The sequence below is a fragment of the Podarcis vaucheri genome, assembly GCF_965113315.1.
Source record: "Podarcis vaucheri genome assembly, chromosome: 12".
Taxonomy (NCBI): domain Eukaryota; kingdom Metazoa; phylum Chordata; class Lepidosauria; order Squamata; family Lacertidae; genus Podarcis; species Podarcis vaucheri.
The window spans coordinates 15327519-15354358 of NC_138750.1; the positions used below are offsets into that span (position 1 = coordinate 15327519).

General features: G+C 43.3%; 2 protein-coding genes and 1 long non-coding RNA gene across 3 annotated transcripts in view; 2 read left to right on the forward strand and 1 right to left on the reverse strand.

Annotated features, from left to right (window-relative positions):
• Nucleotides 1-2598: 2598 nt before the first annotated feature.
• On the reverse strand, nt 2599-18717 carry KIAA1143. The gene is made up of 3 exons (XM_082193149.1): nt 18518-18717; nt 12402-12549; nt 2599-3463 (listed from the first exon to the last, which is right to left on the reverse strand). The coding sequence occupies exons 1-3, from the start codon at nt 18623-18625 to the stop codon at nt 3258-3260; spliced, it is 462 nt and encodes a 153-aa protein (XP_082049275.1). The 5' UTR covers nt 18626-18717; the 3' UTR covers nt 2599-3257.
• On the forward strand, nt 7001-7827 carry LOC309515380. The gene is made up of 2 exons (XR_014212440.1): nt 7001-7120; nt 7200-7827. It is a non-coding gene; the product is annotated as an uncharacterized lncRNA (long non-coding RNA).
• Nucleotides 18718-18777: 60 nt separating the features above from the next.
• The window catches only part of KIF15 (kinesin family member 15), a 40876-nt gene continuing 32813 nt past the window's right edge, over nt 18778-26840 (forward strand). Inside the window, exons 1-6 of the mRNA XM_082192960.1 lie at nt 18778-18924; nt 22675-22699; nt 23057-23234; nt 24444-24520; nt 24936-24973; nt 26003-26100. Coding sequence (XP_082049086.1) covers nt 18906-18924; nt 22675-22699; nt 23057-23234; nt 24444-24520; nt 24936-24973; nt 26003-26100 — 435 coding nt within the window. The 5' untranslated portion in view covers nt 18778-18905. The remainder of the gene's footprint in view (nt 18925-22674; nt 22700-23056; nt 23235-24443; nt 24521-24935; nt 24974-26002; nt 26101-26840) is intronic.

Below are 26840 nucleotides of genomic sequence, written 5' to 3' on the forward strand. Positions count from 1 at the left end.
GAAGTCTACAATCATGCATATAACCCACCTGCACAATGTGCATACCTGTTTAGGCTTACTATAGCAGTATGGAGTCTATGGATGTTCTTGGAACCCAGTTACCATCAGCCCCAGTCAGTATAGCCAATGGTCTGGGATGATGGGAGTTGTAGTTCAGCAACTTCAGTGTGTGCTTTTGTGTTACGGGTGAGTTCCATCCCACTCCAAATAACCCCAACCACTTCTTCAGCCTGAATCTAAACTGTTTTCTCTCTAATAGAACTCCATCCTTAAAGTTCTTCCCTCCTTTCAGCATGCCATCTTCCATCTCTCTCAAATCCAGGCCCGGTCTCTTACCATGACCTGCAGGCCAAACCTTCTTTTGGACCAAAGCTTCTGCTCCATCAACTGTCCCTTATTACTGTATCCTTATTACTTTCAACCCTGCTGAAAAGGGGAAATGGCAGTGGAACCAACCAGGAAGTGTGTGTATATGTAAGCTCCATTTTAGCCAAATCCAAGGGCAGTTCATATAAACTATTTCTTTATTTGTTTGTTTATTATTTGTCTGCATTAGCAGTTTCTGTAATTGTGGTACAGTGGTACTTTAGGTTCTCGAATGTAATCCTTTCCAGAAGACCGTTCAACTTCTGAAACGTTTGAAAAACCGAGGAGCAAAGGGCTGGCTGCAAGATCAATTGGAAAAATTGAAAAGCACGTCCAACTTCCAAGACGCGTTCAAAAACGGAAGCAATTACTTCCAGGTTTCCGGCGTTCAAAAACCAAAACGTTCGGTTTCCGAGATGCTCAAAAACCGAGGTACCACTGTATCTTGAGAAAGCTGCATTTCAGAGATATGCATTCCAATACACAAACTGATCTGCAGAAAGATGGAGCTACTCTTTGGTTCATAAACTATCCAAGAAATCAGTCACTCTTTCTGTCCAGAGGACACCCGGGCACAGAAGGTCTCCTCTTCACCATACTCTATTCTACCAAGTGTGTGAGAATGTGTCACATTGTCAGGAGGAGGATTTGCACATGGCGATGTTATGTGTTGCTGTAGCCCTGGGATATCAGGAAGGGAAGTAAAGGCAGTTGCTACTATCAGCCATTCAGCTGCTGCAGTAGTCTGATCACCACAGTGGCCATGGCTAAACAGGCACCAAAGATGATAATTCTGCACCTCCTCTCTTATGAATCTAGGAACTGTTAAGATTCCTGCTCCATGATTGCAGTCATGGGATTGTTGTCTATCACATGATGGTGTATGTTTTGACTCCACAGAGTGGGAAGTGACGGAGAAAGGATGATTGTGTTACTGTGTTCCGTGAAGTGGGACTACAGTGGTGCCCCGCAAGACGAATGCCTCACAAGACGGAAAACTTGCTAGACGAAAGAGTTTTCCGTTTTGGAGGTGCTTCGCAAAACAAATCTCCTATGGGCTTCCTTCGCAAGACGAAAATGTCTTGCGAGTTCCTGCGGGTTTTTTCCCCTTCCCCCCTTTTTCTAAGCCGCTAAGCCGCTTATCAGCTGATCCGATAAGCTGATAAGCTGCTAAAAGCCGCTACTAGCGCTAATCCTCTAATCCGTCAATGGGCTTGCTTCGCAAGACAAAAAAACCGCTAGACAAAGAGAATCACAGAACGGATTCTTTTCGTCTTGCGAGGCACCACTGTATTGTCCTTTGTTCTTTCTCTTTGTTGTCTGATGAGAAAGAGGAAGGAGCTAAGTCAGAATGTTCTGTGTGTGTTAATATGTAAATAAAGTAATTAGCCAAAATGCTGAGTTGCTGAGGTCTGTTATGCAAGCTGCAAACACTCTGCAGATCCCTAAGTGTGCCGATGTCTGTTGGCATTGGTCACTGTGATGTTTGGGCTGAAGAAAGCTTTTGAATCTCCTGAACGAATGACCAGGAGGGAGAGAACATGCCAGTCGGGCATGTGTCTCTATCAGGGTTCTACTCCAGAGTAGGACGGATCCTGACAGGAACTTCCAGTGGTATGTGGTGCCGACTACATGCAGATATATGCACCCACAAATCCCATATGGGAAGATGCCTGTCATAGACATTTTTCTGAATATCACAGTTGGCATAAGCCCACTGAAGTCCTTAACTCTTTAACTGGGTGATGTCCCCTTCTCTGGATTAGTGAAATAAATTGAGGAAGGCGTTGTGTTGCCTCTCCACATGGGACCTTTGCACATGCTGAGTAGCTTCACAGTCTGCTCCAAGGGGAAAGGATGCTATGCTTAACTGCTGTCACTAAGACAAAAGGGGAAGGAGGAAGTGAAACTCAATGGCATAACCACAGTTTGTACTCTTAGTTATCAGAGATGATGTGAGGTCATATAAGAAAGAAGTGGGCTGTACCTAAGCATCTGTCCCGAATGCTTTGGAAACAGGATATCCTTTCTTAAGACTCAGAGTGAGACTGGATAATCCATTCACTGGGGTCTTTTCAGTCTCCATATGTTTGGAGCCTCTGTTACCTTCTAGATTAAAGGATAAGTATTTATAATTTGAGGAAAATACTGCTAAGAAAGTTTAAGGTATAGCCTGGGGAGAAACAGTTTTATTCTCTCAAGAACAGTGGGTAAAAACGGAATCACAGAAAATAATTTCACGCAGCCATTTAATCGTGGCATTAAAATATCAGCTATACTAAAAACAGCTGTTGCACATCGGACCAGCTCCTTGATGAAGCTTTACATTGTTAATCCTGCTACATGTTTTGTAGCAACACACAATCCATTCCTGGTTACAGAACACACTGAACTTCCAAATATTTTTCCACTAAAGGACACTCTGCGGCTGGGTTTCTTCTTTTGAAATCAATATGCCCAGTGTGATCAGAATCCCAGCAATTCTTTCGGTCCTTTTGAGATACGACAGACAGCTTTGCCAAAGCAACATTATACATTTTTAGTCCACAGTAAACAGACCTTACATTCCTCCGTTTGGGTAATCAGGTGTAATTGAGTAAATATGCACATACAGATGCCGTCTTTTGACACTAAATTCTTGTGGAAACAAAATAAGGGGACTGGCTGGCAGATAAATCGCTCTGAAAATTTATGTGTGCACCAATAAAGATTCCATTATGTGGAATATTAAACTTGTACAGATTTCATTTTTTCCCATAGTTTTGTTCAAAGATCTTTCATGACTATAGATGTGCATAAAATAAAATTAAAAGTCCCATTCTGTTTCCATGGTGCGCTCAGCGCAACTTTCTGCCTGTGAGGAAAAACTGTATGCCTATCCAAATCTGCTCCTAATCTTCACTCTCGTCTTCATCAAACGAAAGCAAGCTGCTATTTTTTACTTGCTTGGTTGTATTTTGGGAGGGTGGAGAAATCCTCTTTGTCTCTTTTCTCTTCTTACTTGATGTGGCCGTCAAACCGGAGTACTTCTCTTCTGATGAACGCTTAGAAGGTTTCCTAAACATAATCTTTCCATCTCCAGAGTCAGCTTCTTCATCTAGGGTAAGAATGCAAATAGTCCTTTATGTGCACACTCTCGCATCTCTACTTTCCCACCTTCTGAGTTTCAAAAAAGTATGATAATCCTACCGGATAGCTCAAGTATCCTGGGAAAAGGCTGCAGCAGTGGATAAGCTTATTCTGCAGTATCTTCAGGCAAAGGCTGAGAGACACCACAATCTGAAACTCTGAGAGCCACTGCAGACAATATTAAAATGAAGCAATGGTCTAAGACAGTGGTTCTCAACCTATGGGTCCCCAGATGTTGTTGGACTACAACTCCCATGATCCCTGAGCTCTGGCCTTGCTAGCTAGGGGTGATGGGAGTTGTAGTCCAACAAGATCTGGGGACCCACAGGTTGAGAAAGGCTGTCTAAGCCATTATAAGGTAGCCTTCCGTCTTTCTCAGTATTAATTTGTCTAAATACGCCACCCCACCCCCAAATTCTGTCTTAGTTACACTATATGTGGTGGAAGTCATAACAAGGTCAGGTTGGCTCAGTGATGTGTTGCCACTGTAATATGTTGATCTGAGTTACTCTAATGAAATTTCTCAAAATTTCATATATGAAAGCCCAGGATCGCCTGACTCCAAAAGAAGCAAGAGTGGAAGAAATCTGATGCAACTATTTGAAGGAAACTGGCAAACGTTACAAAGAACCTTCATAACTAATGTAATAGGTAAGCACACAGTTAACTTAAATAGCATTGATAAATGAAAATTAAAAAACAAAACAAAAACGACCCTAAATGTGAAAGTTTCCTTATTTTTTTCAGGTACTATCAGGATGGATGGTATCCAAACAAGCTTAACTACTGTAAGAGCAGACCCACTGAAATTAAGGACTGCCTCTTGCCCGATTTAATAGACTCTGACCTGGAAGGCTAGAGTTCAAATCCCCAAATTAGCCATGAATTTCACCGGGTGACCTTGGGCCAATCACTGCTTCTCAGTCTAGCCTACCCCCACAGGGTTGTTGTGTGGTTAAAAGTGGAGAGGGAGAACAATGTATGCCGCCTTGAGCTCGTTGAAGAAAAGGGTGGGGTATAAATGCAATTAATAAATAAAATAATATAGTTACCACAGACCAGGAAGGGGATCCTGAGTACGTAAAGGGAGGAAGGCTCGTTTAATTTCATTGTACGCAGGTTGTACAATGACAATAAAGGTATTATTATTATTATTATTATTATTATTATTATTATTATTATTGGAAGGACAGAATATAGCCCATTCACAACAGCCAAATCATGGTCTGGTCAACACATTTAAACTATGTCGTTGTGCACATACAAGGCATATAACCTACCAAACCCTGCAGCACAGCTTAGGTGAAACACACAATGAAATAAATGGTGGTTGCATAAGAGGCACTGACTGATGGATTGCAACCACGGTGCATAAAGGGGATCATAATGCAGTATGTGAAGGCTAGTAAATGTTGCTTGAGGAAGTCGATAAAGACAAACTCTTGAGACTGGTAATGTGCGAGATGAAGATCATCGGCAAGATTGAAGCATCTCAAAACTGTTTTGCTAGGTTATGAAAGCTAGCGTCATGAATCACAAGCAAAGCCTTATGCTGAGATGGCTTGCAATTTTGATAATTTATACGTGGCGGAGCATTGAAAGAAAAATCTAAGCTTCTCCTCGGCAACACATTTTTCTTAACTAAGTAACAGAATGTTTTAAAAATCAATTTTCTAATAGAAACTTGCCAGAAACACTGTGGTTGATTGATCTTCATTTAATAACTTACTCTGTGCCCTTGCAACACCATTATCTTGAGATTTATAATAAGCCACAGCTGTGATGGTACATGGTACCTTTTCCATCAAGGCTGTCATGGAAAGCAGTGCAAAGGTGGATTCAATATGAACAAAGTGGAATGTAGAATGCACTCCTGTTGTAACAATTACACTATTTAAAATCAGTTCTGGGATCCAAGCAAACTCAGCTATGTATTCTAAGAGTTTCGCATTCAGACCTCAGCAAAGACAAGAGTTGGTTCTCCATTACTGCTCGACGCCGCTGCCTTTTTGAATAAAATAAGGCAGAACAGGTAGGGCAGGAGTGAGCTGGGCTGATGTTCTCTCTTTCTCTCTACTCTCCCGTACAAGGTCTCATTTTATGGCTTACTACCCATGGACTGGCCAAGACTCCCACTTCGCTCCTTGTCTCCACTGAAAGCTGCCAGAACTCCAAACAAAATTAATGGTACAGCACAGCTACTATGGCCTCTCCCAGCCCTGGGAGAAAGTGGCTGACTCCAAGGGCTGGCAGGAAGAGTAGGTGATGAGCAGAAAGTTGACTCAAAAGAAAGCTCATGATCAGGGTGGATTTGATTTAAATCAAATAGATTCAAATCACTAGTCAGTAAGACTTGATTTTAATCTTTTTTTCTTTTCTTTTTTACAGAAAGACTCATTCTTGCTGGTATAATCTTAATATTTACAACCAGATGACAGTTTCATTTTTGGAATAATAAATTTTCAGAGTAGTTTTTACAGTTGTATCAAAATTTACTGATTTGGTTATACTATTAGAAATACATAGACAGATAATTATGAAATTATCGTGAGATTTAATAAGTTAACTGTTTATATTTGGCTGTGCTTTACTGGAAGGAGAAAAAGAATCATTTCCTTAATAACAATTTAAACAATTTATTTAACTAAAACAATAACATTATAGCATATGTATCCATGTTTGTTAACTGATTTGGTTAAACAATTTTTTAAAAAAACCTTTGAGTTTTAGCACACATGAAAAACTTAAAACAAATCCTTATTTCCTGATGACTAGCTTTTGGACTATAATGTAACTTAAACAGAAAACTACCTTTAGAAATATTTTTCCTCCAAAAGCATTTTATTTTAAAAATCCATTTTAAATTTTAAAAAATCCAATTTAAATTTTAAAAAATCTTATTTTTTAATTTTTTTTTTAAAAAAACAAACATTGATTTTTATCCACCCTGCTCATGATTGTAGAAGATGCAGAGCAGACAGATGTCAATGCCTGAGGGGGCGTACACCATTTTGGGATGGTGGATTTTCTAGATCATATGGCGGTGTGTTAATTAAAGTGGCACTGAGAAAGGGTTGATCTTTCTGATGATGTGGAAATCAGAGGGACTAGTATAAATATGCTGTAACAATGTTTAAGGGACGCGGGTGGCGCTGTGGGCTAAAGCCTCAGCGCCTAGGGCTTGCCGATCGAAAGGTCGGCGGTTCGAATCCCCGCGGCGGGGTGCGCTCCCGCTGTTCGGTCCCAGCGCCTGCCCACCTAGCAGTTCGAAAGCACCCCCGGGTGCAAGTAGATAAATAGGTACCGCTTACCAGCGGGAAGGTAAACGGCGTTCCGTGTGCGGCTCTGGCTCGCCAGAGCAGCGATGTCACGCTGGCCACGTGACCCGGAAGTGTCCCCGGACAGCGCTGGCCCCCGGCCAATAAATGTGAGATGGGCGCACAAACCCCACAGTCTGTCAAGACTGGCCCGTTCGGGCAGGGGTACCTTTACCTTTACCTAACAATGTTTTTAATGAAACACACACACACAAATACACACCCAAAAAATCAGACCTTGACTCATAGATTATCTACAGAAGAAAAGAAAACCTGCCAGCAGAGAGAGATGAAGAAGAAGAAGAAGAGTTTGGATTTGATATCCCGCCTTTCACTCCCCTTCAGGAGTCTCAAAGCGGCTAACATTCTCCTTACCCTTAGGATAAGATACACTGGCTCACAGAGATCAAAGCCTTTCAATCAACAACACCAACCAATTTTGGGAGCCCTTGACTCCGCTCCACATTGTCAGCAGTGGTGAACTGGGGAATAAATCAGCGAGGAATGACTACAGGTAAAGTCTTGTGCAAGCAGTTTGCAGGAAGAATGAGAAAGAGGAGATGAAGTCCTAAATCAGCTTGGCTAACATGTTGAAGGAAAGCAACTTTGATTTGTGAGGGCCTGCAAAAAAAGCAAAGGGGAAAAAAGGATACTTTTCCTTTAGCTAGGAACAAAATACATCTCACCCATTCTGAGATACAAGAGTGATGGATTTCTACTGCATCCTACAGTTGGGACAATGACCTCCAGAAACTGATGAGCTATCTATCTTTGAAAAGTTCAGAGAGGGATTTGTAAAAGAAACAAATGCTGTTAGAAGCCTGAGAACAGCCAAAGCCAGGAATTTGAGAGGAATTGCTTTTTATCGAAAGTGAGCTGACAGTTGTAGGCCGGTGAATGGTTTAGCTTTTACAGAAATGAAGCAGAAGTTAATTTTGACAGAAAGAGAAATCAAACATTAATAACAACATTAAAACTTTAACAGATCAGCACAGCTAAGACTGCCCAGGAAGAACATATTTGGCACAAACAAGGAAACAAATGTTTTAAAAATAGCTGGCAATGTTACTGGGGACAATGCTAAACAAATGACGTTATTTAAAATCCTTTAAACAAATACTGTTTGTGTCATTGCTGTGGTCCTGGAACAAGAACTTTCAGAGGCTGAGCTCTCCAGCAGCGGCTCTAAGGAAGGATCTTACTAGTTTCCTGGTCCTTCCCAAATAAAGTCCTCCGCCTTGGATTTTGAACCCTGGCCACGAAAACCTGGAGAAGTTCCAGATGATGGGGAACTAACTTCATATTCCTCCAGTGATTAAGAAAGCCTTGGAGGAAGCTTACTGAAAAATTATATACAATGAAATGAAAAGGATGTTCAAAATAACTTTTGTAAAAAAAACCAGAAGCTTTTCTTTTGGGAATTATAGGGACAGAACTAGCTAAATTGTATAGAAATTTATTTACCGGTATGTATGCTACTACAGCAGCAAGAATGCCACTCGCCCAAAAGTGGAAAGAAGCAGAAGTCCCAGCAAAGGAAGAATGGATACAAAAACTTATGGAATATGCAGAAATCGTGGAACTTACCGGAAAATAAGAAATCAAGATAACAAACTTTTTATATAAGAATGGAAATGGTTTGTTGAATACTTACAGATAAATTGCAAACAGATAAGAACAGTAGCAGGATTATTGTAATAACCTGCAGTCTCATATATTTAAAGTAGATAATTAAATGAGCAAATTAAATGAATTTGGATATGCGGAAGAGATTAAAAAATAAATTTAAGGAACTGCAGAAAGAGGGGGAAGGAAGTCAAACTCTGAAATGTTAAACTGATTGTAAAACTAATGAAATGTATAAATTTGAAAAGTATAAATAAAAACTTTTTTTAAAAAAGGAAGCCTTGGAGAAAGTGGTTTGGGGGTGGGGTTCCTGTGGGAGCACTTTGAAGGTATGTCATTCAAGGTTCACTCATTGAAGTTCATGGGCATGACCAACTGAGGTCCATTGATTTCTATGCGTCTACTCTGAGTACGACTTAGCTGAATAAAATGCAGCCATTCCAAAGATATCTTTATTCTCCACTTTGAATCTTATTAAGACAATTTCAAAAGGGAAAAAGAAAAACCTTGTTTTAAAAGAGGTAAATCACAGTTCTATATGCATACACACACAAATTCAGTTCCCAGAATTGTCATTTCTTTATCTGTGTGGGTTCTTCACAGAAAGTTGATAGGTTGTTGTTTTATATTAAAAATCAAAAAATTACAGTGGTGCCTTGGAAGTCGAACGGAATCCATTTCAAAAGTCCGTTTGACTTCTAAAACATTCAGAAACCAAGGCACAGCTTCCAGTTGGCTGCAGGAAGTTACGTTGGACGTTCGGGTTTCAAAGAACATTCGAAAACTGGAACAATCACTTCTGGTTTTCAATCGTTCGGGAGCCAAAACATTTGACTCCAAAGGTGACTGAAAACCAGGGTACGACTGTACTAGGGATCAGATGTAATTATTTCATGTGTCAGGGCACCTTTACATTATATGGCAATAAATGCACACATGGTGGGATCCTGGTGTGACTGAAAACATGCATCTGTTTCACACACACATTATGCTTTGGGGAGGGGTATGTTTTAAAAACCTATATTGTGAAGCTACCCTCTTAACAGTCTATTTCAATAGGGGTACTGTGAGATTGCAAAGGCATCTATACAATCCTCAGTTTCCACAATGCTGTGCAGAACTTAAGAGACACAACACAGAGCTCAGTTTCTTTCTCCATAATGGAGTCCCATATTAAACGGAGCTTTCTTCCAGGATTCCTTTGCCTGCCAGCAATTCAAGACGGAAGAGGGAAAGCCATGTAGATCTGTCACCGCGGCAGGGCTGAGGGCTCATCAACATGATCTTTACTCACTAAAGGCAGAAGACTGAATAGCTTAACTGCAAACCTTTTGGCTTTCTCCAGCACCACTGTACATGTTCCTCTAGCCACTTATTCAGAAAGGCATCGCTCTAATGTTCCCACTGGTATGGTACCTCACAATTCTCAGACCACCGGCATCATTAAACTAAATATGTCTCTCTTTCTCCCCTGAAAAAAGTATTGAAATAAAGAGCGATGGAAACCAATCTATTGTCCCGGTGTTGAAAGTCAAGTGGTACACAAGGTTATTGAAATAACAGCAAGTCAGTAAGGCTGCCGATCAGCTACACGTCAGCACAAACTCACAAAGTGCTAAAGCAGCACTTTGGGATGTAGAAAGTGTACTTTGATGCCCAAGCAGATAATGTGTGGCATATGGCTTAAAAAAAAAAAACTAAACAAGAGAGAGAGAGAGAAACCAAGCAAATTGAACAAGACTAGAATAATATTACAGTTTGAATGAGTAAGGACACTCGCTGCCAAGTTTTTGGACTTGTGCATACATTACGATGTCCCAGAGGCCAGATGTACTAGAAAAGGAGCAGAAAAAATCAATTCTAGAGATTATAATGAATACATGAAAAAGGCATTATACACCAATTACCATTTTCTGCTTCTATGAAATTTTATCTCAGAAAAAATTACCTTTGACAGGACAGTAATTCTCTCTAGGATTCAAGCGGAAGGTTTACAGAAAAATATTGCGCAGAGGCAGACTTAAGCTCTTTTCATTTTTAGAAACTAATTTAGCTTCTACCAATAAATTAAGGTTAAGTGAAAATATTTAGATTGTGGCTAAAAACAATTCTGTTAAGAGAGATCTGCTTTAACACTGAAGAAATGTGGTTGATGCCATCACTGCCAAACTGATGTTTGTGTGTTTCTGTCTATCTCCTTTGTGTGCATTGTGATTGAGATATATATGCTGTCAGCAGCCACACCCTGGGGACAGCTTCAACTGGATGGCTAAACCAGGTGAGGGTAGCTGATGGGTCCCAAACCTTTTGTGAGTTAGGGACTTCCCTGCATGCGAATACAGGCTCTGGTGGATTGAGCGGGTGAGACCAAGAGCGGGTCCAAATGGTCAAGAAGGCAGTTTCTGCGCATGCTGTAGAGGGAAGTGAGGGGCAGATGGGGTTTGTCAATCAGGCAGGTACACCATCTTAGAGAAGGAAAACTGATCGTAAACCTCCACTGCTTTGTGGCTGTACTCAATTGTGAGAAAAGCTTCAGAAGTAAACCCTGAGGGTGGTGTCTTGTACACCTCTTTCCACCAACTCCTGCAGCCAAGCTGGTGCCAAATGTATTGGTCTGCTTTCCTTTGGACCACATCAGTGAGGTGTCTTGTTATCTAGGCCAGTGTTTCCCAACAGGAGGGGCATAGGTGAAAAGTGCATAAATGGGGGGCCACAGCACGAGGCTAGGGGGCCACAGAGGGAAGTGAGAAGTGAAGGGGAGGAATCAATTTCGTTTTTAAAAAAATCCTGATCAGCTGGCTATCCGCTTGGCCAATCACAAGCAAGTAAGGAGGCGGCTCAGCAGGGCCTTAGCGCACCTTTTTGCCATGTGTGTCTTCTTGGAGCAGTTCTGGTTTGTTTCCGGCAGGAGAGGGCGATCACGGAGACTCCCATTTTGATAAGTAGAGCCCACGATCCAGAACCCCCAGGTCAGGTAAGCGCGGTGGTGGGGCATCAATGGGTAGGGCTGGGCAAGCCCAAGCTGCTTGATAAGATCTTTTTGCACCAGGTCAGTGAGGACCACTTGCTTTTAATATTCCTCCCATATACAGTGGTACCTCGTGTTATGTACTTAATCCGTTCCCCCTGTGTGTCAAATAACTGTTTACAAACAAAACATTTAAATAGCTACCTTTCTACCAGTAGGACAAGGGGGGGCAAGGGCGTAGCCAGGATTTTTGTCGGGGGCAGGCTTTTGTTAATGGGGCAGAACCTCAGATTTGTATTGTGTCCATGGGGGGCACAGGAAGGAAACAAGTTCAGAAGGGGGCCATGGTTGGGAAAAGGTTGGGAAACACTAATCTAAGCAGCCCATGACCTCCATACATGCTGCCCAGGTTTGCACCTTAGAGAGGCCACTTTGGTGCTGCTAACGCAGCAAAAGCAATGCAGGAGGCAGCAGTTACAAGTTATCGGTCTCTGCAGCCACAGCGACTGTGACTCTCCAGCTGTTTGATTTCACCCCAGGAGGCACACTCCATTGTCCCTCGAGACAGAAGGATGCCAACAGTACGAAGTTGCCTTAAACGTGGTTATGCCTTTCTGTCCCTTTGCCGTGGCTGTCACACTTGTGCTGTTAAGTTCCACCTTGCATCTCTAACCTTATTATCTCTAACTAAAGCCAGGAGGAGAGAGAGAAAGCACACCCAAAGGAGCCCCTAGAGAGAGGAAGCAGCTGTAATGCAGAAAGGAGAAAGGTAGCGACTTGCAATGGCAAACCAGGGAAATGGGAATTGGTGGCAGTACTGGAAGATCAACACAGAGAGAGTGTTAGGGAGAGGGGCAATAAGCAAATCAAAGTGAGCAGAGCAGGGGGTTGGATAGGCATCGTATCTAAAGTAACTGACAAATTAGAAAGCTGCTTGATAGAAACTGTCCTTCTGCTTAGTAAAGAATGCTGAACTTAGTATTTACAAAACGTACCTGTGGCTTTGGGAGTCTCTTTAACCTCCTTTTTAATCTTCATCACTTCTTCGGCACTCAGGTCCCCTTTTTTCAAAACAATCACCTGCGGCTGTTCATCCTCTTTGTCGCTTCCATCCTCATCGTCAACAGCTGGGAGCTGTTCTCTCTGGAAGAAAGGAGGAAAGCTAAGCTACTCAGATGGTAATTCCCAAAATAATTTTAAGGTAAGAAAAGGAAGCTTTGCAGTCATCTACTACCATCTGACCAGTTCTTTTGGGTTAAGGAAAAGACAAAACAATAATCGGAATTGGCAGAACATGAAATTATAAAATGTCAGGAAGAAGGCTGGCTGGAACAGCTTCTCCCTGTTATCTTCTATGTCGGGAGTGGAGAACCTCTGGCCCTACTGACATTATTGGACTGCAACTCCCATCACCCCCAGCCATCATAGCCAATGATCAGGGTTGAACGGACTTGTAGTTCTGCAACACTTGGAGGGTCAAAGGTTCCTGAGTCTTGTTCTTTCTGAAGGGTCTTCTTTTATATAGTAAAATAATTCCAATAACAACTACATCACCTGAATCCCACACATCATTTAGTTTTATTGTAAGAAGGCCACTTTGAGGCAAACCATGCATTTAATTATGTACTATGTCCAGCAAGTAAGAAACCAATACTTTTCTAATAAAAAGAAAAGGAAAGAAAACAAAACTTCCAGACAGTTAACAGTCAGTGCAGTCTGGTGTTGGTTAAACATGAAGCGGCATTCAGGTCCTACCTCTGCCGTGAAGTTAGCCTGTGGACAAACTACACCTTCATTGCCTCAGTTAATTTTTCAGTTGTCGATTGGGATAAATAGTGACCTGCCGTTCAAGGTTTTGCTGAGATAAAACATAAAGGCCCAATCCTAAACAGGAGTAATTCCAATTGAGCGGGTATTGAGGATTGCTGTTTAAAGGACTTTTGAACACACCACGTCACTCGTGCCTAATCCTAGCCATTTTCACTGGAAAGTCTTACAGGAATCAATGTTATTTCCCCAGGTAAGTATGCTTAGGATTGCAGCATTAATTGAAAATTAGTAGGCAAAAGATGTGTGTGGGGCGCGGGTGGCGCTGTGGATTAAACCACAGAGCCTAGGACTTGCCGATCAGAAGGTCAGCGGTTCGAATCCCCGCGATGGGGTGAGCTCCTGTTGCTCGGTCCCTGCTCCTGCCAACCTAGCAGTTCGAAAGCATGTCAAAGTGCAAGTAGATAAATAGGTACCACTCCGGCGGGAAGGTAAATAGCGTTTCCATGCGCTGCTCTGGTTCGCCAGAAGTGGCTTAGTCATGCTGGCCATATGACCCAGAAGATGTACGCTGGCTCCCTCGGCCAATAAAGCGAGATGAGCGCCGCAACCCCTGAGTCGGTCATGATTGGACCTAATGGTCAGGAGTCCCTTTACCTTTTAGGCAAAAGATGTAATGTTCTTGAGCTGCTTTACAGCTACAGATTGCAAAAATCTTACACAAAACTTGCTTCCAGGAATGAACAGGTAGAATCCAACTGGTGCCCTTGCACTCACACAAGACCTTTGGATCTAGACGCCTCCACTAACAGAACAGAACAGGTGATTTTTGCTGATTTTTACCCTCTACCCCTACAACCACAAGGTTCTCCTGTTATGAGAGAGGGAGAAAAGCTTTTTCTATCCACTTTCTCCTTGCCATGCATAATTTTATAAAATTCTACCATGTTCACCTCTTAGTCACCAAAAATGCTGCAACCTTTACTCTTAGGGAGTTGCTCCATTCTCTTGATCATTTAGGCGTCCTTTTCTGAATCTTTTCCAGCTCTACAATATCTTTTTTGAAGTGAGGTGAACAGAACTGTACCCAGTGTATCTGAAATGTGGTCACACAAGTTTATATAGTGGCATTAGGATATCAACAGCTTTCTTTTCCATTTCTTTCTTAGCAATTCATAACATGGAATTTGCCTTTTTCACAGCTGCCGCACACAGGGTTGACATTTTCATGGAGCTATCCAGTACAACCCAAGGTCTCATATTCCTGTCAGCACCAGCTCAGACCCCGTGAGTGTATATATGCCCTTCCGGGAGCCCAATGGGAATCCACCCAATCTTTCTGGAATCCAGTCTAGATTTGCGAATCTGTGATTTTCAAAGACAGCTTATACCGAAAGCAACTCAAATGCTTTCAGATTTCTGTGAAGTGCAACTAGTCAGTCAGCTTGCATCTAAAATACAAAATGTGACAGCTTTTTATCTACGCAAAGCAACCCAGCTTGAAGGTTTGTACTGCTTCTCATTTCTGCAGCCCCAGAACACTCACCAGCGCAGGCAGAATAGGAAAACAATCAAACCTACGAGACATCAAATGCAGAGCTACAAATTGGTTTCCATCACACTGCATGAAACTGTCAGAGAAGCGTTGTTACTAAGGACAAAAGGAAATATTACTTTTCCTCCTCTTTATCATACTCTCCTGCCTTTTCCCCCTTTGACAATTTGTTCATTAAGAAAGGATCTCGCCTGGTTTGTCCAAACTAAACCTGCTTGCTATCTATCTATCTATCTATCTATCTATCTATCTTGTATACGGCCCTTCATCTATCTATCTATCTATCTATCTATCTATCTATCTATCTATCTAGTATACAGCCCTTCATCTATCTAGCTATCATCTATCATCTATCTCAGCCAAACCTCCCTGAGAAGAGGATTCCACAAATGGGGAGCCACTGCAGAAAAGGTCCATCTTGCAAAAGGGCATGGCTGGAAGGCAGGCTGGAACCCTGAACAGGAGCATTCCATACTCCAACGTCTTGCTGCAAGCTCCACGTGCAAAATACTATTTGTTAGATTTTTGCCCTGCCAAGGCAGCGTGTGTAGGCTTCCCAGAAGGTCTGCTCTGCGACTAGACCCAGACCTGATTAACACCAGCAAGACCGCTGCATGGCTTGAGTCTTTTGGACTTTGCTTTTGGGTAGAGAGAATAATTGTATGCAAATTCACATAGACATAGAATCATGAAATTGGAAGAGACCCTAATGATCAGACCAACCCCTGGCAAGGCAGGAATATGCAGCTTTCCCTTATGGGGATCGAACCTGCAACCTTGGAATTATCAGCACCACACTCTAACCAAGTGAGTGATCCATGCTCTGTCCACACAGTGGGGGGGGGGTAATGTATCTATACTTTAAAAAGCCCACAGGGGAGGGGAGGCAAACCCACCCACCCAATCTTGACTTCCCTGTTCTCTGCTGCTTAAAGCTGCCCCTCCCTGCCTGGCTCCACTACTGGCAAGGAAAAAACTACGTAAAGCAAAGGAGCATGGCAGGGTAAGGCTGAGTGGGGGGTGGGCAAGTTTCACTCCCCCCCTCCATCAACATGCTCCTTTTAAGGGTAAAAGGTTAACTCCTACCCTTGCTTTATAGCCAAAGGGGTAGTCACGTGTTTAATAAACATGCACAAGTCTGGAGTGGCTGCAATATTTATTTATTTGGCTTTAATTTATTTATCAACTGCTTCACAACCAAACCAGCACGGTCGACTTCTACAATCGTACAATTTTCATATTGAAACACAGATGTAACACAGATGCACACATAAAAAATTACGGCATGTGCACAAGAACGTATGTATATTTCTGGATTTGCAGCTGATCCATCAAGATCTCTGGCATTCTCAGGGCTCATCCAGACTTCTACAATCGTACAATTATTAATTTCTAGAATGACTTCAGCAGAAGCCTTCTTCAACAGCCTAAATATGAAAAATATGGATTGCTTGTGTGAATTTGTGTGTCACCCTCATACAGAGCAAGAGAGGCCTACAGAGATTCAATACAAGCTTATTTGCATGCACTCGAGGGCTGGGCACGAGCAGTGGGGCTTTTCATATCTGTTTTGGGACTGTGTCTCACTCACACGAACCACTTTCAAACCTCAGTCTTCACCCACTTCTTTCGCAAACAACTGGTGGCGCAAAGCCCAAGGGCTGCAATGTCAAGAGAGACAAAGAGCCTAGCTATGCATGCAAATCTGACATAGGCACTTCTCTGGGTTTAGAACCAATTGTTTGAAGCGGTGATGCTTCTGAATGCCAGTTGCTGGAAATCTCAAGTGGAGAAAGGGCTGTTGTGCTGAAGTCATGCTTTGGGGGTTCCCACAGGCATCTGGTTGGCTACTGTGGATGATGGATGAGATGCAGTGTTAGAAACTGGGACAGAAAAGGTAGGTGCCAAGTGGCTTTGGGGGTCTAGGTTGTGGGCGCCAAAACAGAACGTCTAGTTGCCATGGGGGGTGGTCGGCAACACTTTTTATTTATTATTTTGATAAGCATGAATTAAGATGCAATTCACATAAGTGACACATTGCTAATATCACATTTTTAACAGAAATTGTTAATACATGTTTAATTTGGTGTTTACAATAAAAATATTGGTACCAAACTTCAGTTTTCAAAACGGCTCTTTATTGTTAAACACCTTAACATATTGTCTATCCTTAATATATACTTTGAGGCTTCAAAGCACATAAAGATAAAGATAAAGGGACCCCTGACCATTAGGTCCAGTCGTGGCCGACTCAGGGGTTGCGGCGCTCATCTCGCTTTACTGGCCAAGGGAGCCGGCGTACAGCTTCCGGGTCATGTGGCCAGCATGACAAAGCCGCTTCTGGTGAAAAGAGCAGTGCACAGAAACGTCGTTTACCTTCCCGCCGGAGCAATACCTATTAATCTACTTGCACTGGCGTGCTTTTGAACTGCTAGGTTGGCAGGAGCAGGGACTGAGCAACGGGAGCTCACCCCATCGCGGGGATTCGAACCGCCGACCTCCTGATTGGCAAGTCCTAGGCTCTGCGGTTTAACCCACAGCGCCACCCGTGTCCCTTTTCAAAGCACATACATTCCAGTAATCCTTGAGTGTCAGCCAGGCGCAAAAAATGGCAGCCAGACTTTTTGAGGTGCTCGCAAATGGAATGGAGAATATTTAGGCACAAAATGTGCCTGGCGCCTGCTAATTTCGGACCCTGATGAAATGGGCCATTGGTACGATCCCACAAGCTCTTCTTATGTTCCTATTTAAATCGTAGGCATTTAGAGTGTTTTTTTTTGGGGGGGGGGTATCAACCTATAACTTCTCTTATCAAATGAAGCACAGGTTAAGGGTTTGACACCAGATCAAAAGCCAGCAATGCCATTCCATGCATGGTAGTTTGGGATCGTTGGTCAAAGTGGCCATTTATGCTGCAAGTGCAAGGAGTAAGATTCATTCAGTTTAGCTTGCACTCCCTCTGCTGTTTGTTTCTGCAAAAATAGCACACCAGTCATTGTGCCAGATCCTTCCTTTCTCAAGAAAGCAGGTATTTTCCTATCCCCATCTCTTTCTCGCACAATCTGATGGATCCACCCTGGCTAAAGAATAAAACTGCACCTGAGAGTGAAAGATTTGGGATCTCATTAGTTAGGATGTTCCCTAAGAGAAGAGAACAGGATGCAGGGGGAGAAAGATACTCCAGGGAAAGAAAGTTATTCAAGGGGAGATTTTTATTCAAATAAAAATATTTATTAATAATAAATAAATAAATAAAAACACTACATCCCTTATTGATACAGTTTTGTCCTGTTATTTCAAATCTTCTCTCTATCTTTGCCAAATTAGGAATCCCTAACTTGTTAGGGAGAGGATCCCTAAGCAAGGATGCAAGTTAGGGACCCTCTCCAAACGCATGTGTTTGAAACGGTGTGCAAAAGGCCATGTACTCAAGCTTTGGGTCTCTTCAAATTGTGGCATTTCCAGAGGGGCTATGATGTTAGGCAAAGCTTTGAAGTCACTTCAGCACCAGATATTTATTTTTTTTTGGGGGGGGGGTTGGAATAGCCTTTTGCCAGAACAGAGGCTGCAACCCTAATACGAAGCCGGGTAGAGTACGAGACCCTTACGCTCAAGGTCGTGGGTTCGAATCCTACTCTGGGCAAAAGATCCCTGCGCTGACTATAGACGACCTCGGTGGGCCCTTCCGTTTCTATGAAGCGCGGAAGCCCGGACACCAGGGCGACCCTCTCGCCGCCTTCCCCCGCCTGGCCAGGGAAGGGCCCCGGGGCGGGCGCTCGTCGCCGTTACCTTGGTGTCCACCGTGGGCCCCTCCCGGTAGCCGACTCGCGCCTTGAAGCGGCTCAGGAAGGCGGGCTCGGCCGGCCGCACGTACGAAACCTGGTTCTTTTTGCTCATGGTGCCGCTGAGGTAAACCTAGGCTTGCGCGAACGCCGAGCGACGGCGCCTCGCGTCACGTCACGCCGACGCCCCGCCCACCCCACTCCCCGCCATCTTTCTTTCCCTTCCCGCCCTCTCTCCCCGCGTCACGTGACGGAGGCCTTCCCTTTTCCCCGCCCCCACAATGGCTGCCCCCGCGGAAGCTTCGTTCGCGCCAAATTTAAACAGGGCGCCATTTTCAGGCTTTTAAGCCCTCAGAGGAGTCGACGTTGCTGAGGGGGGAATATCGGGGCGGAGAATGGCCCCCGGGTCGAAAGGTAAGGAAAACCGGCGGTGGGGGCGAAATGGGGCTTCGAGGGAGGGAGGTGGGATGGGAGCTGTGAGGGAAAAGCTCTTTCGCCCTATGCATTTATTTAGCGGCCGCGGGGTTTCCCCCACAGCAGCTGCTGTCGGGAGTCGGCGCTGAGGAAGGCAGAGCCGGCTGGGGCTCGGGAACTCTGCATGCGAGCAGGAGAACTCTTGGCGGGAGGCGGGCGGGGTCCGCGGAACTCCCTGCGACGGGATGGGGTCGGACCCGCACACGCAGCTCAAGCCCCGAAGGCGCGGGGAGGTTCCGAGGCTCGCTCTCTCTACACACGGTTATGTGGGGTGCCTTGCAACTGAAGGAGGCTATTCGCCTCCTTTTTAGAAATAGGTAAAAAAAAGGAATACTATATGCAGAATTCATCATGCGAAAGGCGGGGCTGGATGAATCCCAAAACGGAATTAAGATTGCCGGAAGAAATATCAACAACCTCAGATATACAGATGACACAACCTTGATGGCAGAAATTGAGGAGGAATTAAAGAACCTTTTATTGAGGGTGAAAGAGGAGAGCGCAAAATATGGTCTGAAGCTCAACATCAAAAAACCGAAGATCATGGCCACTGGTCCCATCACCTCCTGGCAAATAGAAGGGGAAGAAATGGAGGCAGTGAGAGATTTTACTTTCTTGGGCTCCATGATCACTGCAGATGGTGACAGCAGTCACAAAATTAAAAGATGCCTGCTTCTTGGGAGAAAAGCGATGACAAACCTAGACAGCATCTTAAAAAGCAGGGACATCACCTGGCCGACAAAGGTCCATAGTTAAAGCTATAGTTTTCCCAGTAGTGATGTATGGAAGTGAGAGCTGGACCATAAAGAAGGCTGATCGCCAAAGAATGGATGCTTATGAATTCTGGTGCTGGAGGAGACTCTTGAGAGCCCCATGGACTGCAAGAAGATCAAACCTCTCCATTCTGAAGGAAATCAGCCCTGAGTGCTCACTGGAAGGACAGATCATGAAGCTGAGGCTCCCATACTTTGGCCACCTTGTGAGAAGAGAAGACTCCCTGGAAAAGACCCTGATGTTGGGAAAGATGGAGGGCACAAGGAGAAGGAGATGACAGAGGACGAGATGGTTGGACAGTGTTCTCAAAGCTACCAGCATGAGTTTGACCAAACTGCGGGAGGCAGTGGAAGACAGGAGTGCCTGGCGTGCTCTGGTCCAGGGGGTCACGAAGAGTCGCACACGACTAAACAACCATGCCCTTTCCTAAGTTGCTTATTGGGATCTTCACTTTGGCAAGGTAGTGCTGAAAGGATGGCTCGGTTGGTAGAGCGTGAGAATTTTCATCTCGGGGTTGTGGGGTTTGAGCCCCACTTTGGTGGGGGGGGAAAGGTTCCTACATGGCAGGGGGGTTGGACTAGATGACCCTCATGGTCCCTTTCCAACTCTTAAGTTATCTAAGGATAAGCCCCACCTAACTCGGCAGGATCTGTTTCTGCTTAAGACGCGGGGGGGGGGGCGGTCAGCAAACTTTTTCTTTTTATATATATATATATATAATTTTTTATTAGTTTTTTAACATAGCATTTTCAACGCTAATTTAACATACTTTTACATCTTATACAGTTTTTTGACTTGCATCAATCACATCTGAAAATTTTCCAATCTATTCACTTAATATACATTTCTTACTTTCACTATTACATTTAAATCTCATGACTAATATCTCTATTCTTTCTCTACTTTGCAATCTTTCATATATTTCTCCTTACAAAACTTCTTGTAGTACTACTAGCGTAATTTGTTGATTACAGTTGCTCTTCAAATAATTCGTATATTTCTTCCAATCTTCTGTGAATCTCTGGTCCCACAGGTTTCAAATCCTTCCTGTCATTTTATCTAATTCTGCATAGTCCATTAATTTCGTCTGCCCTTCTTTCGTCAGAATTTCTTCTTGCTTCCATTTCTGGGCTAACAATACTCTTGCTGCTGTTGTTGCATATAAAAACAATTTAACATCTTGTCTATTAATATAATGCCAAGTAAAAATGCTTCTGATTTTTTTAAAAAAATGTATATTTCAACATCTTTTTCATTTCATATATCATTTCCCAGAAGTTTTTTACTTTCTTACGTTCCCACCACATATGATAAAATGTTCCTTCTTTTTCTTTGGGTCAGCAAACTTTTTCAGCAGGGGGCTGGTCCACTGTCCCTCAGACCTTGTGGGGGGCCGGTCCACTGTCCCTCAGACCTTGTGGGGGGCCGGACTATATTTTGGAGAGAAAAAAATGAATGAATTCCTATGCCCCACAAATAACCCAGAAATGCATTTTAAATACCGTATTTTTCGCCCCATAAGACGCACCGGCCCATAAGACGCACCTAGATTTTTAGGGGGGAAATAAAGGGGAAAAAAATTATTTCCCCCCAGGTGCGCTGCGCTACACCAGGAGCTTGGGGCGTGCGGAGCTCAGCGCGCCCCAAGCTTCTGCGTGCCGGCAAGGTCTCCGCTAGCGTGGGAGAGCCGGGCGCCTCTCCCAGGGCTAGCGGACCCCTGCGCTAATCCAGAAGCTTGGGGCGAGCTGAGGTCAGCGCGCCCCAAGCTTCTGCGTGCCGGCAAGCAGTCCGCTAGCCTTGGGAGAGCCGCTGGGCTCTCCCAGGGCTAGCGGATCGCTGCGCTACACCAGGAGCTTGGGGCGTGCTGAGCTCAGCGCGCCCCAAGCTTCTAGGTGCGCGCAAGCAATCCGCTAGCCTTGGGAGAGCCGCTGGGCTCTCCCAGGGCTAGCGGATCGCTGCGCTACACCAGGAGCTTGGGGCGTGCTGAGCTCAGCGCGCCCCAAGCTTCTAGGTGCGCGCAAGCAGTCCGCTGCCGCCCCAAGCCTCGCGCACCCGGTGGGACCTCCTGCCGGGTGCGCGAGGCTTGCAGACACTCGCCCGAAGCAGGGGGAGCCCTCCCGAGGGCACCCCGTGCTTCGGGCGACAGGCTGCCGCCCCAAGACTCGCGCACCCGGTGGGACCTCCTGCCGGGCGCGCGAGGCTTGCAGGCATTCGCCCCATAAGACGCACCCCGATTTCCCCTTCATTTTTGGAGGGGGAAAAGTGCGTCTTATGGGGCGAAAAATACGGTAAAAGCACACATTACCGGACTGACCGCAGGCTGGATTTAGAAGGCATTTGGGCTGGATTCAGCCCCTGTGCCTTAGTTTGCCTACCCATGGCTTGAGATGTGAATCGGATGGCGCAGTTAGCAAAGAGCATTTTCATGAAAAAGCGATAAGTTAAAAAAATAAATAAATCGTGGTTTCAGAGATTGGATGGACACTTGGTTGCGATTCCCGCATCCTCTTTCCAGTTCTATGGTTAGGGAACAGATACAGGGGTTCACATGCAAACACCTCAAGTAAATTGATCAATATGAATGTGCATGCAATAAGTAATGCGTGTCCACTTAGGACAAAAAGGGGGGGTTATTCTAAGCCCACTTTCTGTGGAGTTTACACCTCTGGGGTGTTCACATTACACACCTTCCAGGTGTACCAGAGTATGGGTACCAGACCTTTGGCAATACAAGGTGTTTGCATTATGTGTGACATCATAGCTAGCAGCTGTCTGTCATTGCTTCAGTTTTTTTTTGTCACCCCATTTTCTGTAGCTTGTTTTTGTAGACACTCCATAGAAATGTGAATAATTAGCAGTAGATAGATGTCTTACATACAGTTTTTAAATTATCACGTTCTCACTTTCGTTTTTTAGGTGACACAGCGTTAGCAGCCTCCAGGTAAGAATCTATTAATTACCGTGTGCAAGAATTAAACATCAGATTGGGCAACTTCGTTGTGTGATCAAGAGATTTACAATTTGATCTTAATTTACAATCCTGACTTTTCCAAAATAAATAATTTTTTAAAAAGGCATGGATGACTGTCAACCTGCAACAAAATCAGATGAATTGATGGTGCAGGTTAAAACAATAACGTTTCCACAGCAGTTGCATGTATGGTGTAACGTAAGATAAATATGTTTATCTAGTTGTGTCTGCATATTGTGTCATAAGAACGAGACAAAAATAAAATGACTTTACAAACATGTTACAGCTGGTTACTAGTATACTAATGTAGCTGTTGCTTTGTTTTAGTGCTGAAGGTGATGCTATCAAGGTTTTTGTGAGGGTGCGCCCTCTAGAAGAAGGAACTGTGCTTGCTGACAATGGCTTGTGCTTATCTGTTCTTTCATCAAACACTATACGCCTGAATTCAAAGCCTGAACCTAAGATTTTTACCTTTGATCATGTGGCAGATGTGGACACAACCCAGGTAATTCAACAGATAAGTTAGTTCCTAATTTTTTAAAAAAGAAAGAAAAGAGACTGCTTTGGCCATGTTCTCATTTGTAATAGAAAATAGTTTGCATTGAGCCATCTAAATTAACATTAAATTTTTCAACTAAAATTGCAGCTAGGTGCTTTTATTTAAGGGGCTGGTATAACACAGGTTATTAAAATTGTTACCCACCTACCTTAGGCTGCAATCCTATTCACACTTATTGAGGGGTAAGTTCTGCCCCCCCCCCCCCCACTTCTAGCTACTCTCTGGAGAAGAGACCCTTTTAAGAATATTAGGGGGCTGGGCTGGGGAAGGACTAAACCAGGGGTCAGCAAACTTTTTCATCAGGGAGCCGGTCCACTGTCCCTCAAACCTTGTGGGGGGCCAGACTATATTTTGAAAAATATAAATACCCTGCAAGCCGGTCCTGCAGCTGCCTCCGGACCTGGAGGAGGAACACACTCTGCACACGCTCAAGAGTGCATCTCGACGCTCCATTGGCCCATCCCCGCGGAGCTCCCAGGTGGCGTGCACCATGCTCTGCAGCCCATCGTCCGAGGCTATGTTTGCTAACCCCTGGACTAGACAATGAGAAAAATGAACATAATATTTTGGCTGCCGTTCATTCATTTTCAGCTTTCTACTCTTGTTTTAAAAAAGCGTGCCTAGACGTTCTGTTGTTGCACCCATAACCTAGGGTTTAAGATGCCATTTAGCTCCTAGCTTTCATTTTCTAACACTGCTTTAAAGTGCCTAAAATAGCTAAGAATTATACATAGATAATAAATAGCCCCTTTATGTGAGCTTGCAATCTAAGAATGTTGAGAAAAAAAGGGGAAAGGGAAGAAGATGAAAGTAAGGAAACAATTGCTAGCTGACTGCTATGTGCTAAGATTTATGATATATTAACAATTTCTCTTTTAGTAATAGCCATATTCATTAGATATATTCTCATAATGGTTCCAACCTATTACTTGGAAGTGAGTCTCATTGATTTCATTATTTCGTGCATAATAATGGTTCTTTAGTATCAGTGGAATTGCTTGTGTTTAATGAAAAGTATTCCTTAATGTCAGGGTATGTGTATTGTTTAATGAATAGTGCACAGTGTGTGGTTATATGTTTGTGAATACTATGAAGTCAAGCTGTTTTTATAATTATAACATATTAAAACTATTTTTTAAAATCTTTTCTGCCTAGGAATCAGTGTTCTCAAGTGTGGCCAAAAAGATAGTAGAATCATGCATGAATGGCTACAATGGAACCATTTTTGCATAGTAAGCTTTTAACCTTTTTATTTCATGCAAATAGTAAAATATCTGATTTGAATTATATGAACTGCTCTGTTTGAGAAATACATTACCTGGTCAGACCATTCTAAGGACTGTAAATTTTAAAGCATGAATTCATCTAGTCCATTCATCCATGTGTGGCATTAGCTTTCCAGTGTCTGGGGCCCAGCATCTTCCACGTCGCCTGCTACTCAATCCTGTTTAACTTGAGATGCCAGGAGTTGAACCTGGAAATCTCTGCATGCAACACATGTGCTCTGCCACAGTCTGGTCTCTCTACATTTAACCCTCTTAGTGGTACAGAATTAACCCTAGCAAATATATATATATATGACTAAATGAGTAAGTTCTGATTACTGAGATATAATTATACGTGTGTGCTGCTTCTTTTTCTCTTTAGTGGCCAAACTGGTTCAGGGAAAACCTTTACGATGATGGGTAAGTACAACACATACCGATTTGTGTTCACAGTTGTTTATCTCATTTTAGATCGCAGTGTGGGATCCTCTTTCCCCACCGCTTTGCATTGTGTAATATTAACTTCTAACGCAGTATTTCCCAAATCTAGGGCTAGTTTCATATTAGGATATCATTAATTTTGCCATAGTCTATGATCTAACAACATAGATCAAGGAACTGCAGTGTTCCTGACTCTAAGAGATAGCCAAAGCCTTCATCAAAGGGACAGGTGAAAAAGATACTTGGAAGAGTCTTGGAAGTTAGACTAATCAGGCATCAGCATCTTGAGGGGGGGAATATTGTGCAGTGGTACCTTGGTTCTCAGACACCTTGGAACCCAAACATTGCAAACCTGGCAGTAAGTGTTGCGGCTTGTGAACTTTTTTCAGAAGCCAGACGTGCTCCGTTTTGAGTGTTACGCTTCTGATTTGAGTTTTACACTGAGGTCTGCCTGTTTTTGCTATTTATTTTGCATTTTTGCGGCTCTTTTTTTGTGACTGTGGAACCCAGTTCAGCTACTTACTGATTGATTGTGTGACTGCAGAACATTGTTTATTGCTTTCATTTTATGGATCAATGGTCTCATTAGATAATAAAATTTATGTTAAATTGCTGTTTTAAGGGTTGTTTTTAAAAGTCTGGAATGGATTAATCCATTTTGCATTACTTTTTATGGGAAAGTGTACCTTGGTTTTGGAAGGGAGTTCTGGAACTGATTAAGTTTGAGAACCAAGGTACCACTGTATCACTTAACCAGGCTTCCTCAAACTTGGCCCTGATCACTGGTCTTGCTGGCTAGGGATCATGGGAGTTGTAGGCCAAAAACATCTGGAGGGCCAAGTTTGACGAAGCCTGCTCTTAACCATGGCCTTTATCTATTCAATAAGGCTTCCTTCCTATTTCAGAAACATTGTATGCTACTAATACTAATAATGTAAACCACCTTATTTCTGCTAGATATTTTTAGATTTCTATCCAAGCAATTCTTTCTTTCTTTCTTTTTTCAAGGTCCTCCTGACTCTGATAACTTTACTCATAATCTGAGAGGAGTAATACCACGGAGTTTTGAATATCTGTTTTTTCTAATTGAACGTGAAAAAGAAAAGGTAAATCCTTTTCTTAATGAAGATTGTGGTAAAAGTCCTTGAGGGTTCGTTTTAATTAGTAGCAATGGCATCCAGCTCTTGGGTGCCCTTCATTCATTTGGAAGAAAATAACTTGCATGTTTAGAATGATTGTATAGCTTGGGATCACACTATTTCATACAGGCAAGCAGCTATGCTAGCTTGCTACTTACGCATGGTGAGTAGCAATTGGCTTCCAATGTGCAAGTGAAATGGTAGACTTCATTTCTACCCTAGTTGACCCTCCCAGCCATCTGTCCAATTTCAAGCGTAAATTTATCTGTTTCAGAATACTGTGTTGTGCCTTATTGCTTGTGCTCACTGTTCTCTTCCAACCAGAGTTAATTGCTAGGGCTGAGCTGCTACAATATTGCACTGATAAAGCTCTGTTGGCCCTTAAAGGCAAAAAGGATACAGAGTTGCATCAGTAGTAAATGTAGTACAGTGCTCCTCTTTCCAGGCTGCAAATAGAAGAGCTGGACAATCCATTCAGTTTGCCCCAGCTTTTAATAGCTGAAATGGGTTCAGTGGGTAACAGCAGAAGGACAGCTGGTTATGAACAGGACCAAAGGTGGTGTGATGGGGCAGGGAAGTAGGTGGGTAAACTGTTTCTTGAAGGGCTTGAAGTTCGTACGATAAAGGCTCCAAATATGTAAAGTGAAAGTAGGAGTTGGGTGGTAAAATATGTCTTTTTGTAAACTGTAAGAGATCAATAAAGGCAT

What these genes read in the sequence shown, in the direction of transcription:
- KIAA1143 (XM_082193149.1), bottom strand. Translation starts at nt 18,625, where the DNA reads ATGAGCAAAAAGAACCAGGTTTCGTACGTGCGGCCGGCCGAGCCCGCC. An exon ending in GGCCCACGGTGGACACCAAG is followed by an intron (nt 12,550 to 18,517) that starts GTAACGGCGACG and finishes CCTTTCTTCCAG; the next exon opens with AGAGAACAGCTCCCAGCTGT. An exon ending in AGAGACTCCCAAAGCCACAG is followed by an intron (nt 3,464 to 12,401) that starts GTACGTTTTGTA and finishes TTCTTACCCTAG; the next exon opens with ATGAAGAAGCTGACTCTGGA.